This window comes from Lonchura striata, chromosome 6, assembly GCF_046129695.1.
Source record: "Lonchura striata isolate bLonStr1 chromosome 6, bLonStr1.mat, whole genome shotgun sequence".
Lineage (NCBI taxonomy): Eukaryota > Metazoa > Chordata > Aves > Passeriformes > Estrildidae > Lonchura > Lonchura striata.
Genome location: NC_134608.1, coordinates 56,692,918 through 56,707,548, shown reverse-complemented (window position 1 = coordinate 56,707,548; position 14,631 = coordinate 56,692,918). Strand labels below are relative to the sequence as shown.

The window sequence follows — 14,631 nt, the reverse complement described above, 5'->3', positions numbered from 1 at the left end:
GCGGGGATCCCTGCTCCGCGCTGGAACGCGGGGCGCCCTCCCGTGAGGGGAGACGGCCGAGGGACGGCCCCGGTGTCCCGGTGTCCCAGTGTCCCTCTGTCCCTGTGTCCCTCTGTCCCGGTGTCCCACTGTCCCGGTATCCCTCTGTCCCTGTGTCCCTGTGTCCCGCTGTCCCTGTGTCCCTCAGTCCCGCAAGATGGCGCCGGCCCGGCCCCTCAGCGCGGCGGCGGCCGGAGGCTGCGCCAGGGGGCGCGCGCGGCCCCGCTCCGGCCCCGCCGCCGGAAGCGGCGCGCGCGGGGCGGCGGGACATGGAGCGTGAGGGCGAGATGCGGGACACGGAGCGTGAGGGCGAGATGCGGGACACGGAGCGTGAGGGCGAGATGCGGGACACGGAGCGTGAGGGCGAGATGCGGGGCACGGAGCGTGAGGGCGAGATGCGGGGCACGGAGCGTGAGGGCGAGATGCGGGACACGGAGCGTGAGGGCGAGATGCGGGACACGGAGCGTGAGGGGGAGATGCGGGGCACGGAGCGTGAGGGCGAGATGCGGGACACGGAGCGTGAGGGGGAGATGCGGGACACGGAGCGTGAGGGCGAGATGCCCGAGCTGTCCGACGGCGAGGGCGCCTGGGACGACGAGGAAGAGGAGGAAGGCGCTGCCGTGGCCCAGCAGACCCGCTGCCTCTTCTGCGACAGGTGAGGGGACGGGGCCCGCGGGAGGGAGATGGGGATCAATCCCGGCTTTGTAGCCTCGCTGTGCCGCGTGTTGATGGCATGCACGGCCTCTGTGCAGGGCGCGGTGTGTTGGATTCAAACCGGAGGAGGGAATAATGTGGTAACCCCCCTCCCTCGCGCTGAAGCAGCGTGGAGGTTTTTCTCCTTTTCTTTTATCATCTTTTCCCCATCGCCAGTATCGAAGTGAGAGTTTTTATTTCGATGCAGCCGATCAAACTGCCCCACCCACCTTGTGTTGGTGTGGTTTTTAGGTCTCGGGTTTAACGCAGGCTTTGCTGTCGGTGTTTGGAAGTTACCTGCGGTTTTGTCAAACAAAATTTTTTGTGTTCGTTGGCTTTTGTTTCAAAATGTTTGACAAGCAAGGTAAAAGCTTTGTGAGGCATGTGAGCCTGGTCATCCTTTCTCAAAAGCAGGAAATGGGTTCTGACTTGCCTAGTAAGTCAGAACAGAGCATATAGGACTCATAAGTTAGGACTTAATGTGTCAATATTGCATATTTAATAGTTTGTTATTTACAGGTTGTTTAGTTCTGCTGAAGCAGTGTTCTCCCACTGCAAAACAGAGCATCAGTTTGATGTTCGTGATGTGATCCAGAAACATGGTAAGTTTTTTTCCTGATGTGTCATTTCCTTTTGTGCATGATTATCTCATTTAAAATAAGTTGCAAATATTCATTTGTTTCTAACTGATAGCCTGGTTCGCAGCTGAAGCTTCCAAGATTGAATAAGATGTGCTATTCTAGAAAAATGCTTATACATTTTCTTAATGTATAAAAAGCATGCCTCCTGTATGCTTTTTCTACCAGTACAGCTCTCAAACCTGTGACAAAAGTGAGACTGATCTTTGCTGGCTTGTGCTGATTCCTCACTGCCCACTTGATTGACCTGAACCAGACAGGACTGAGCTGATCTGAGAAATGCTGGGAGCGCTTGCCTGACCAGTGATGCTGTTTTTGGGCTCAGTATTTAGCAGAGCCCTGTGCCTTGTGTCCTTCAGGTGATCACAGGAAGGCTTACCCCCTCCCATGTCTGTTAAATTCTTTTTAGGGTTGGTTCTCACTTGAAGTTGTCATTATATATTATATATTGTAAGATCTAGGCTGGCCTGTTTTCTGTCTAAAATCCAAGAAAAAGTATTTGGGGTTTATCTTTGCTGCTCCTGGGGAGAGAATACAGTTAAATTAGTACTACTATTTCCAAGGTGGCAATTTTAAATCAATATTGGTAGGTATTCTTGATGAGTAGCATCAGTTTACATTCTTCTAAGCAGAAAGCTAAGAATATGAACAGGGGAGCACAGCAGCCTAAAATGTCATCCAGGAGAGTGTAGGAGAGAAGAATGGTTCTCCTGATGTACTTGCTTGCCAAATGAATGAAATCCCTGTCCATAGTTCCCATTTGGATGTGGTCCATTCTTAATTTGTGGCAAATGTATTTGCCCTGAGGGTGAAGATTTCCTGGGTTAGTCCTACAGAGAACAAAAACATAGCTGGCAAACTTAAGATAGGAAGAGTGCTCTAGATAGTGATGTACACCCAAGGGGAAGTTTGAAACAATTACCAATTGAACAGGTAATTAGTATTCACTTAACTGTAAAACATGTGGTCTTTTCTGTAATACAAATGCTCTCCCTTTTTTTTTTTCCACTCAGGACTCGATTTTTATGGATACATTAAACTAATAAACTTTGTCAGATTAAAGGTAGGTGTGCCACATACTACTTCTGTGTTCTGACTCTGGAGAATAGCGCTGTGCTTTCAGTCTGCCCATCTCTAATAATTGTGTGAGATTTCTGTATTGAAGTTTTAGAAAAAAAAAATAATGGGAATTAAAGTAGCTGTTGATCTGTTTATCTAGATATGAGGCTGTTCTAAGTGTAAATATATTTAATTATAGTGACAGTTTGTTTTCAGAAGGGGTTATTGAGATTTGCATAAAGCCTGCATGCTGTGTAGTATCATCTTGTTTGAGTTTTCTTGGCCTCTGACTCTGCTGTCTCATTTCAGAAATGAGTTCACTTCTCAAGAACTGAAGTTTCTCAGTCCTTGCATGTGTGTTGTTGTAAAAGCCTTTCCTGAGGGTGTGAGCTGGCCAGGCCCCTACTTAGTAAGGACAATAGATGAACCCTTAAGTTATAGAACTTAAAACTCTACTAAAATGATACCTGAGTCAGGAAAGCTAATGGCAATCTACAGTTTTAAGATAGGCCTTCATTACTTTGTGTGTCTTGTGACTTTGTTCCTTCATTATTCCCTAAAAGTTTAGGTTGAAACAAAATACCATCTTATCTCCCTGAGTAGTTTTTACTTCAGTCTTCAAGTCTTAACTCCTCAAGTAGTTATTTAATGCATGAGTGTATAGAGTAAACACAGAAAGGCAAAAACTGACTTCTCTTTTCGTAACCAAGTATTAACTGGATGCAAACAGGAGAGACAGTACAGCGTTTCTGAATTCTGTTCCTACAGCACTGTTCATGTAAGAACACCTGACAGGATTAGTATCTTGGATTTATTCATTAGCTAAACACCTGAGTGAACTTGGTTCCTGAGAGCAGTGCAATCCTGCAAGTATTCTTCAAGATCTGTCAATGTGCAGTGCATTATTGCTTGCACAGAATTCCTTGATCCTGGAGCTGCCTGGGCTTTCCCAGCCTTTGCTACAAAGCTCCTTCAATAATACTCTGCATATTTTACTGTGTGAAAGCACACGTCTTTGCCTTGTTTTCTTGAATGAAATTGAAGGGCTGTGTTTTCAAAGAAACTTTGTGTACATGTTCTTCTTCTGTGTAGAAACCAACTGGAGCCTATTTGAGTTCTCTCAGCAGCCCAGTGCCTTGGGAAGGAGAGGAATATCTGAAACCAGAACTGGAAGATGATCTCCTGCTTCAGTTTGGTAAATAACTGCTTCAGTAAGACTCCTGCTTTGTGAGGTAAATGTGGTATTGCTGGAGTTCGTGACATGTGAAGCATTGTCACTGTTACTCAATTTATGTGTCTGATAAAGTCCACATACTAATTATATCTAATTTAATTATATCTAAACCAAATATCTCTTCTAGAAATAATCAAACACTGGTATTTAAAGAAGCCCGAATTCTGGATTTATTTGCCTTAACTTAGACCCTGCTTCTAGCATATTTGCTTCTTCTGCCTGGGCTTCTGTTTTGTAGTTAGCCTGTCAAATTCAGTCGCGCCTTTTGTAAAACAGCCAGCTTGTACAAAGCATCCAGAGATGGAAATAGCATGAAGTGTTTATGATCTGCTGCAAACAGATCATAAACATGATTGATAAATATTCTTTCTCTTCCCTGTTTCATTAGACATAGAAGATCTTTGTGAACCTGTAAAAGTTTTGCCTTCTAATGGTTTAAGTGATACGATGGTGCTCCTTGAACAATTAAAACATGCGGAACAGAGAGCCAGAGCTGCAGAAGCAGCCTTGGCTAGAGCACAAGATGATCTTCAGAAAATGAAGTAAGTGTGTGAACTGAAGTTTTGGGCTGTTTTTATCTGATGTATTTTAGACGAGATGTTCATGTTCAAAGACAAAATGAAATTGAAGGAAGTAATAGAATGTAACTATGAAATAGACCTTGGGGTGGGAATGTAGGTCTGACTGGTCTGTTGTAGATGGTTAGTAAATGTCTTGTAGATGGTTAGTAAAAGCTGTGCAAAACCTGCACAGATTGGAAGAACAAAGTATGCTTACAAGAGCTAAGCAAGCACGTCACTCCAGAAAAAGGTATTTTCCTTTAGACTCCTCTTTGTTTTTGAGACACCTTTCTGTTAGTTCTGTAGATAGGAATTTAAACACTGAGGATGCACACACTGGAGAAGAGAGAGACTGGCAAATTAAATACAGGGCTCCAGAGATGTTCAGAGCTGGCTTCAAACAGTAGTTGTTAGTAGAGTTCATTTACAGTTTGGAGAAACTTTCAGTGAAATTAATAAATCAACTTTTTTCAGCTACTTTTCTTTTTAGTATTAGATGAGGGTAGTAAGAATAAACAGTCAGGACATCGCTGTAGGATGAGGTCTGCATACAGATTGATGGTGCTCATGGATAACCCAGAGATAAGACAGATAACATGGATAAGACAGAAATATAAACTTCATTTAAATCCCCTACAAGCATGATATTTTGAGATCACACTGACTGGGCGCTGAGGAACTGAAGTTATATTTAAGAGACTTGGAAAAATAATTCATGTTCTTTTGTGTGAGAAGTTAATCAGCAAAATCCCTTATGTTGTAAAATACATTTGAGTGTTGTACATTTTGACAGTACACACTTGGAGCTACAGGTAGCTAAGTACACCAAAATATATTAATGTATTCAAATCCTCTCAGCTGTGAACAGTTATTTATATCAAAAATGATCAGTTTTGTCTTCAGGTGAGTTTGAATTTTGTAACTTGTACTTTACAGCACACAATGCTTTTCTGGTGTCTCTGTGTCCATTATGCTTTAATTGATCATAAGCAGCAAGAATGAAAGAAATTTGTCATTGCCATTGTGCTTCCAAAAACATGGGGTATTTTCTGTGTGTCTTTTTGCCTTCTTCATGTTCTATTCATTTTCATTTAAAACAAAAAAACCCTTACAGATTATCAGTATCAATTTCTTTTGATACTGATAGCTCTCTAAACTTCAGTGAGGGTTATAGATTTTTTTTTTTTTGAAGTTAGTATATCAAGTTATCTGCTCTTGTAATAGGGAGCCTTTAATTTTTCTTTCTCAATGCAACCTCTTCAATTCAGCAGGGGTTGGCTGGCAGCAAAAATAGCCAGATGTAAATCTGATGAAGCAGCACAGTTTTAAATTATGGACACATGAGTCAGTTGCAATGCAGTAGTCTAAATGCTGTAGTTCAGTGGTTTGTGCTGGAGGTTATTCCACAGAATATCATCTGCTCCCTTTCAGGTGAACCTCTGTGAAATAACGACAATAACATTTCTATACATCAGATTACTTGTAGTGTTAGATGTGACTTAGAGATTTAAGAGCGCAGCTTGTATATGCTGAGATTTTTAATCTGTCACCTCTTTAGAGGTGATGGCTTTTGTTTTTACTTATCTTTTTTCTTGATTAAGAAGCCAGCAGGACAGCTCTGTCCTTGGAATTTCTTTGGTGCTTCTGTTGCATGCATACATTAGAGGAACTATAGGCTTAAATAATTTTGAATTAAAAAATTTAAATCTCATACAGTGCTAATTATACTTAATTGTATGTCAAAGAATCCATGTTATGAAAATTTAAAATTGTATTATGTAGATATTTGTATAAAAGTAAAGAAATGCTTTACTGTGGTAAAGAGCAATATTAAAAATACAATCCAGACTGTTTCTGTGTAAACAAACACAGGAAGTTTCTGAAACTGACAAAATTTCAGTACAAAATCCTCTTCCCCATCCAAACTAACTGAGCAGGGAAGTATTTGAAATGTCAGGAGTGAAAATAGTATTTTTGTTTTGTTGCTCTATGAGGAGGGTATTGGTAATGAGATTGTTCCCTACAGTTTCTATATGTGAAGTTCCCATTTAAGAAGGTATGATCGCTGTTAAAGGTGAGTGTCAGAGACTTTGGAGTGGTCTAGGATGCAGCTGTTGGACTTGTAGACCTTGGAGGAATATTGTCTGGCTGAAGTGTGTTTGCTTTTTCACTTCATTGTGGGCGTAGTATGATCTGCTTGTTAATGTCTAATAGTGTTTTTGTTATAAACCCCTTGATTTATGTATTTTGTCATCAAACCTGCTTTGAGAAATGAGAACATGGAATCACAGAATGGTTGAGTGGGAGGGGACCTCAAAGCTCATCCAGTTCCAAACACCCTGCCACGGGCAGGAGCACCTCACAGGCTGCACAGAACCCCATCAAGCCTGGCCTTGGACACTCCCAGGGATGGGGCATCCACAGCTTCTCTGGGCAATCTGTGCCAGGGCCTCACTGCCCTCACCATAACAAACTTCATCCTAATATTCAGTCTAAACCTACTGTTTTTGAATTTAAAAGCCGTTTGTCCTCATCCAAAGTCCCTGTCCATATTTCTTGTAGCCCTTTTAGGAGCTAAGGGGAACAGTGGGTTGACCATGGAGGCTTCTTTTCTTCAGGCAGAGCAATCCCAATTCTCTCAACCTTTCTTTATGTGTTGAAGGGATGCAAGACCAGAGAGGAGGGAAAACAAGCAGCATAAAATTCAAGTAATGAATTGCATTTTAAACTCTTTTTTCTATTTATCCAAATGCCTCCGTTTTAAAATGCTTCCTTCTCTCTTTCAGTAGTCACCCAGTGTGGTGTGGGCTGCAGTTCTTGTGCTCTTTGTGTAGTCTGTGTCTGCGTTATGCAGCCTGAAACACCTTGACACTGCATTGCTGGCTTTTACACCAGCAAGTGCAAAATAGATAATTCTGCCTTAAAAATAGAAACTATCCCCCAGTATTTCACTGCTGATAGTTGGTTGCTGTTAGCAGAAAGCTGGGCTTGCCAGAGGGTGCTGGAGGGAGTCCAGCGCTGCAGCAGCCCCGAGGAGCCTGCAGAGGGAGGATGTGCACACCTAAAGCTGCTCCCATTGTTGCCCAGCCCCTGGACAGCCTGGATTCCTTCCTTCTCCCAAGCCCTTTCTCCCCCCTGCCCAACCTCCTTTTCATGGTCCCATAAACACATCTCAAGGGTATATTTCAAATTGATTACAGACAATTTGCTCAGGATTTTGTGATGAGCACAGATGTCAGGAGCAGCTCGTCATCCAGCGCCATTGCAGACCTTCAGGAGGACGAGGATGGCGTTTACTTCAGCTCCTATGGGCATTATGGGATACACGAGGAGATGCTAAAGGTCAGAGAGTCGTTGCCACTGCATCTTCGTAGGACTGAAGAGGAGAGATGGAATGAAGTGGGCTGTGTGCCCATAAATATACTGCAGAGCAGCTGCATTTTTAACCCTTTCTGTCCAGGAGAGGTTTTCTGGTGGTAGTTAGGCTAAGAGATCATTTTTCAGTTTTATTTCCTTTGTGTAAGTTCTGTTTATGGGAAGCATTAGGAACAGAAAATCATTTACAGTTATGCTTGATAGTACAATACCTGTGCCACAGCCCTACCTTGCCAAAAGCAGCTTTCTCCTGCTTGTTCAAAACATGAAGGATAAAACATAGTACAGACAGTGAACATTTTTCTTTAGTTTTACATTTGCCTTATAATTGAAATTTGTTAGGCAAGACCATTTCTCAAATATTGTGGTTTTCTCTTGCACTGGCTAAACAGAAAATGTTACTTGTGCATGGTTCCGTCTGTTGATAAAATGACATTGAATTGTCACAGTCTGTCACATGCTGGAGCAGTTCCTTTCATCTGCTAAAGATTAAAAAAAATTATGCTTAAAACTTCTCAAAGGCAACCTTATGTATGCCCTTTTAACTTTAAAATAAGATAAAACAAGCACAAAGCCCAACAGCTTGAAATTAGCTTGTAAATTAAAATGTCTTAATGCTTCCTTTCAGAGAAAATGTCATAGTTGTGAGAGTTATAAGCAGTTTTATCATTTTAAGGCATAAATAAATAAAAATTCCTGTCTGAAGTCGAGGCAGAATACAGAGTTGTGAAGTGACTTTGTGCCTGCAGCTGGCATATAAAGCTTTCAGCTTTGCAAATAATTTAGTGGCCCCAATGCAGAAATACACATGAATATGTGTTAAGAATAGTGTGACTGTGAGGTTTTTATTAAGGAGAGGAGATTTTACAGAAGCACAGAGATAGCTGCAGAAGTAGAAGAATGTTTTCTGAAATGTATCATCTGTAGAAATACAACTGAAATGTAACTTGAAGATAAATAAAAATGATAGGTGTTTGGTTTTGCAGCTGTATAAAGCTGTCATTCCAGATAACGTAGGCTATAGGATGAGGAAGCCTTTCTGCTGGCAAGGAAAGTTTACAATAAATCTGCATCTCTACACAAGGAGATTGCTAGAAAATTGTATTTTACTGATTTAAGGGTGTGTTTGTTAGAATGCTTTTAATAAGACTTTACTTTCCAAAACATGGGAAAAGGATTGCTTTTATCGTGTGCACACTGAAATTTTTTCTTTATGCTAGGCATTCACTTTATTTTTTTTCCTGTTTACCTTATTTCCATAAATGTAGTGTCTTACTACATGAAGATTTTTAAGAAAGCAGTCTTGCTGCCTGAATTGTAAACCTATTTCTGAAACTGTTCCATCTTGAAACCTTTTTTGTCCTTAAGCCTGGTAGTGGTAAGACAGAGTTTCAGTTTGGGATTTTTTTCTGCAAATACTTCAGAGATGGAGCAAGAATATTGTTACTTCACACTGTGCCAAGTCACTGTGTTTCCCTTGCTCTACCTTTTTGCTTGAGAATTTCTTGGCTGTCATCTTAATAACTTTTTTTTACCGTTTTACTTAAACCAGGAAAGCATTACATGGAAAAGTTGAGTGGGAGAAGGGGATTGGTGAATAGGGACCCAAAGTGCTTGGTTGTGACTACAACTGCTTTGAGTTGGGGCAGTGCTGAAGCCATGTGAGGGGCAGGATGCAAAGCTGAAAGCTTTCCAGCTGGCTGCTTTCTCAATTGATTATTTATTTTTAAACTTTTTTGGTCCTCCCAGCAAATCCTATTATATACTGCAGTAGAGGTGAAGTACTAAAAATAGTAGCTCTGAACATCATAGCAAACCAATACGGTTATAAAGGGTCATGGTTCTATTATTAATGTTAATTATGCAGGATTTTAAAGCAGAATTTTCTAAAATAAACCACAGCTGCTTCTTTGGGTTGTGTGTGTGATAGTATTTTTACACAGAGAGCTGGATTTTCAGATTTTCAAGCCTCAAAACAATTTTTTGTCTCCAAAATTTTTATTATCATAAAGATGTTCACATCACTGTTTTTGATCTTGTTCTTCTATTAAGATAGATTTTGTTCCTTTTCACTGTAGAAAATTTGTTTCTCTCTTTCTAGAAATTCTTAACTTGCTGTAGTAGAAAAATCCTCTAGATTTGATAAAAGTACTGGGATTTTATACTTCAGCATTTTTTGCGCTGGACAAAAAATTGCTGATTTTTTTTTATTTGCCTGTAGCACTTGAACTGTGACAACAACTCCAAAACCTATACTTGGCTGTCAATTTGTGTACCTGCTGATGCATGTTAAGAGAATCAATGTTTTAATAGATTACCTTGCTGATAAACTGTACTATGCTGTGGGCTTTTTTATACTAAGATACTATATATGTTTTGTTCTAGGTTTGAAAATATTCCAGCTTCTCTGGCCCTGTTGTATTTCAGTCAAACTTATTTACTGCATTGGACTTGCATCAAATGGGCTGTACAGCTTTAACTAGTAGCTTGTCATCAGGATTGCAAATCTGCAGCTTGTTCAGAAATAAAACCAAGTTAATTTTCTATTTAAGTTAGTGTAATATTGTCACTCTGTTACTGCTGTTCCTGGTTAGTGATGAACAGGTATTAAGATCTTTGAAACATTCAAAAGAAAAGGCAGAATCAGGAAACAATAAAATAGTTCCCTATTTTTCCTCCAGCTGAGGCAACTGGCTTCATTTGCTGCAGTAAATTCTGCAATATTATCACACAGAAGTATCATGATTGCCGTGCCCCATGTAAGTACAGTAAGTGCAAAGTGTCTGTAGGCCAAGTTGAAAAGCAAATTGTTCAGCATTTTTGAATTTTATGCTGTACCTAAGTAGAAAAAGTGAACCCTCTTTGTTCTTTGACTGCTAGGATAAAGTCCGTACGGAGAGCTATCGTGACTTCATCTATCAAAACCCACATATCTTCAAGGACAAGGTGGGTACAACTGCTCAGAAGATCCAGTGATTTCTGTGGTTTATTTTGTCTCAAATGGTAGCAAACCTGCAGATGAGCTCCTCTCTAGTTGTGGGAATGGAGGGTCGCAGTGCCAGGATTTGATCTAATGTGCTCTGGCTTTATTAGGTGGTGGAGAGCTGCTGAGCTGCTGGAGGGTGCAGTGTGCTGATAAGAGCAGGGGTGATCTCTATTGTCATTGTGCTGTGTGCCGTGGCGGGGAGCTCATTAATTATCTTGGCGGGGGGAAGTTGAGCCTCTCTTGTCGAGGATATTAGGTGGAATCTCTCTGAGGGCTCTTTACCAGGATTAAGTGAATTTCTATGTACGCCCGATAGAGTAAAAACGTCCTGGAAGCCCTGTGTAATTAGAGCTGGGAAAGAATTCATGTGGAACTGATTTTTTTGAATTAGTGCCGTTTTGTGTTTTTGTGTTTCCAGACTGGGTGGTTATTATTAAAGGGCTTGCAACTGTGAGCTAGTACTTCATTTGCAGTGAGGAGGGATTTCACTGATAGGATTTTACAGTGGTTATGACCCCTGTACAGTAATAATCCTCTTATCTTTTGTATTTCTGGTGGCTATTTCTAATGAGTTTGTTGTGTTTTGGGCTTATAAAACCATAGGATGGCTTGAGTTGGAAGGGGCCTGCAGGATCATGCAGTTCCAATCCTTCTGCCCTGGGCAGGGACACCTTCCACTAGACCAGGTTGCTCAGAGCCCCATCCAACCTGGCCTTGAATGTTTTTTTTTCAGGGATGGGGCATTCACGCAGGGCAACCTGTGCTAGGGCCTCACCACCTTCACAGGGAAGAATTTTTTCTAGTATTCTATCTAAACTTACTCTCTTTCACTTAAATCCATTCCCCCTTGTTCTGTCACTCCACACCCTTGTAGAGAGTCTCTCTTAATCTTTCTTTTAGGCTCTTTTCAGGTACTGGAAAGCAACAATTAGTCTTCTCTTTTCCAGGCTGAACAACCCCAGTCCTCTGAGCCTTTCTTTGTAGGATAGATGAGAGAGATGCAGTTCTGTCTGATAGAAAGTATTTCAGTGTTTGATAATGCCTATTCCTTGAATGTCTTATACCTCAGTTTTCAATTGGCAACTATAGCAGAAAAAAAAAAAAAGTAAATGGTTTTGTTCCCTTTTTTGCCTTAATTAATGTCACAAGCCTTTTTCTATAAACATTTTTAAACTCTTCGATTATAGTGAGAGAACAAGCAAAAGTTGTAGAATTATGCCACCAGGTGACTGCGTAGGTGGGCAGCTCATCTAACAAAGCAGAAATATCAATAAAGGAAAGAAAACTTTCCAGGGAGAAATTGAGTTTCTCAGATGCCCCTAAAATTGATAACTGCAGGTTTTCACAGGTTAAGAGTGGTCTGAAGTCACACAAAATGTGAGGCCTTGTGGCACAGTAATTTTTCATGATTGATAGCGTGTCTCCTGTGCTGTATGGACACACTGGGAATATTTAAAACAAAACATGGAGTAACTGTTAAGAGTCAATGTTGCTTCAGCCCCAGGAGTAGATACCCATGCTCAGGAACCAGCTTAGGCAATGTGTGTGCTTACTCTGTTGTAAAAGCATTCCACTTCTCTGAAGAAAAGCTCAAGTATCGCAACATCTACAAACCGATTTCTGAACTGGTTTTTGCAGCAGTTTTTTGATCAAGGTTACCTCAAATTCATGATGTATCCAAACCCATCATGGTGTGTTGAGGTTGAGCTGAAAGACAGAATCTAGGTTGCTTTGAGTCCCAGTATCCCCAACCCATATGACCAGTGTCCTGCTTAACTTGTGTGTCTGGCCAAATGATGTGGCTTTCTCTTGGTATATTGTTATGGAGAATAAATGGGAGTTTTCTGCAGAAATCTGGCTTTGAAGTGACATCTGTTATGGACTTCGGCTGAAGGAGCTGTGTAGGATACTTTGCTTCACTTAATGTATTATATAATGCTCTCAGGACCATACTAATGAGTGAAAATTCCAAAGTCTGTTTTCCCTTAAATTTAATAACTATTTAAAAAATATTGAGGAAAAAGTCTGATAGTGCATTTCCTAGAACTCCCTTATGGTATTCCTCCCTGGAAAATATATACTGAAGCTTTTTGGATTTTTCTGAATGGACTGTTGTGAGGTAGTTTGGGAGGAGCTTGTTCAAAGAGCTGAATTTTTATACTCATTAACCTTTAGGGCACTAAAGAGGTGTGATTGCATGGTGATAGATGATAACAGTATCTAGGTTTGTTTATTTTGCATATTTTATTCATCCATTTTGTTCTGTCTCAGATTTCAAAATAAATTATTCAAAGTTGAACAAATCCTACTTGCTGCCTTTATTTGCAACCTGTCAAATGTATTTGAGATGAGAATGGGACAACTCAGGTTACCTGGGAGGAGTTATGAAAGTGGCTGTACTCAGTAAAAGGAAGTGTGGTCCATTTTACAATGACAGTATTTTTGGGTGGAAAAATAATTTAGTAGAGCACTGTTGCCATGCTTAGTTTTTGTTGTGAGACTGAAATCAGTGGCAAGCATCAGTGCTATATTCAGGGAATAAAATAAGCTTTTAAACTATTGTTCACTGATGAAATTAATTTAATTCTGGCCTCCTGTTTTTCTGAGTTTAAAGTAGGATATCAGTTTTGCTTACACTGCAGAGGAGGATGTGAAGCTGCAGGGTGTTGTGGTGTAGTGAAATCAGTGGTCCAGCTGCTCCAGGTCTTTGGTGAGAGGCCATATGTGATCGCTGCAAGAATGTGTGGGCTGTAGATCCTTGTCCTTAGGCTAATTGATGATCACTCTGCTTGTCTTGCCCTTCCTCACACATATTCCAGCTTGTGTATTTTCCCTCCAGTGCCTCTTTTCCATCCCATCCCCTGCCTAAGGCTAGATGAGTTCCATCTGGGTTTTTAAGTGACCAGGGCAGCTGTCCAAAGTGGTGTCTGTTTTGATTTTTTTCCAATTTGTGGTGATTGCTCTCTTTCATGCAACTGTACATCAAGATGATTCTTTCACAGTGGTTTATTTTTGGCTGTGACTTCCAGCTGTCTTGGCTCAGTGATTTTGTTAACTACCATAGGTGAAATGTTAGGTGATGTTGGAGGGTGTGAGGTTTCAGCAGCTGCAAGAATATTGATTTTTATTTTTTATTCCCGTCTCCAGCAGATTCCGTTTAGGGATTTCTGTAGCCATAACCTGCTCTCACTTAACTTCTGGGATGTAGAGTTGACTCCTTTTGAAACATATCTGCAAAATATTTGCAGGTAGACTAAGTAACTATCCACAGCTCCCCTCTACACAAGCTGCTCTAAAAGATCATAATGCTGATGGTTTTTAGTCTGTTCCCAGGCTTTTTCCACCTGGCTCTGCAGAGACAGGTGGCAGTCAATGCTTCAATCACTGCTTCCCAGACCACCACAGCAGCAGCTCCCTTACGCTGCTGAGAGAACAAGCAAAGGATGAACAGCTGGTTTTGTTCATGCTGGCTTCAGGATCATTGTTCTGTGTCCATCCTCAGAATGTATAGAACTGTAGACAAGGAAGGCAGGCAGACCTGAGATACAGAGCATTGCAGTATTTGCTTTGCTGATCTTTGTCAGGTGAAATGAAAGGTTTTCTTGTGCCAAAGCAAGAGTGATCAGTAGCTGATAAGCTGGAAAGTGTATCAGCAGCAGGATGCATTATTGCCTTATTTTTTGTATTTTTTGAAATATTTTCTGAAATGGGATTACAGTTCTAAACTATGGGATTGATTAGTAAGGGATTTGATGCCTTCTTTGGAAAAATGTTTAATGTAACGTAAGCTGTGAGTGTAGGTTTTACAGCACTCTGTGCTGTGAGAAGAGACAGTGAAATCAGCTTTCCTTTCTAATAAATTCTTGCTATGACTGGTAATTCTGACTCAGTGTTCTTGTTAACTTATGTGTATTGTAAATTGTACTTTCATTTTTAGGTCTTATGTATGGGAAAGTAAGTTCTTTCTTTACAGTTCTGATTCTGTTCATGCTTAAATACTGTACATGATATGAGTGGCTCTACTCATATCATAGTGTTTAGAAAACT

The 14,631-nt window shown here is 40.8% G+C and overlaps 1 protein-coding gene across 1 annotated transcript in view; it reads left to right on the top strand.

Annotated features, from left to right (window-relative positions):
• Nucleotides 1–291: 291 nt before the first annotated feature.
• The window catches only part of PRMT3 (protein arginine methyltransferase 3), a 56,245-nt gene continuing 41,905 nt past the window's right edge, over nt 292–14,631 (top strand). Inside the window, exons 1-7 of the mRNA XM_021528530.2 lie at nt 292–694; nt 1,252–1,334; nt 2,384–2,433; nt 3,522–3,624; nt 4,052–4,205; nt 7,424–7,565; nt 10,479–10,544. Of these exons, the coding sequence (XP_021384205.2) occupies nt 309–694; nt 1,252–1,334; nt 2,384–2,433; nt 3,522–3,624; nt 4,052–4,205; nt 7,424–7,565; nt 10,479–10,544 (984 nt within the window). The 5' untranslated portion in view covers nt 292–308. The remainder of the gene's footprint in view (nt 695–1,251; nt 1,335–2,383; nt 2,434–3,521; nt 3,625–4,051; nt 4,206–7,423; nt 7,566–10,478; nt 10,545–14,631) is intronic.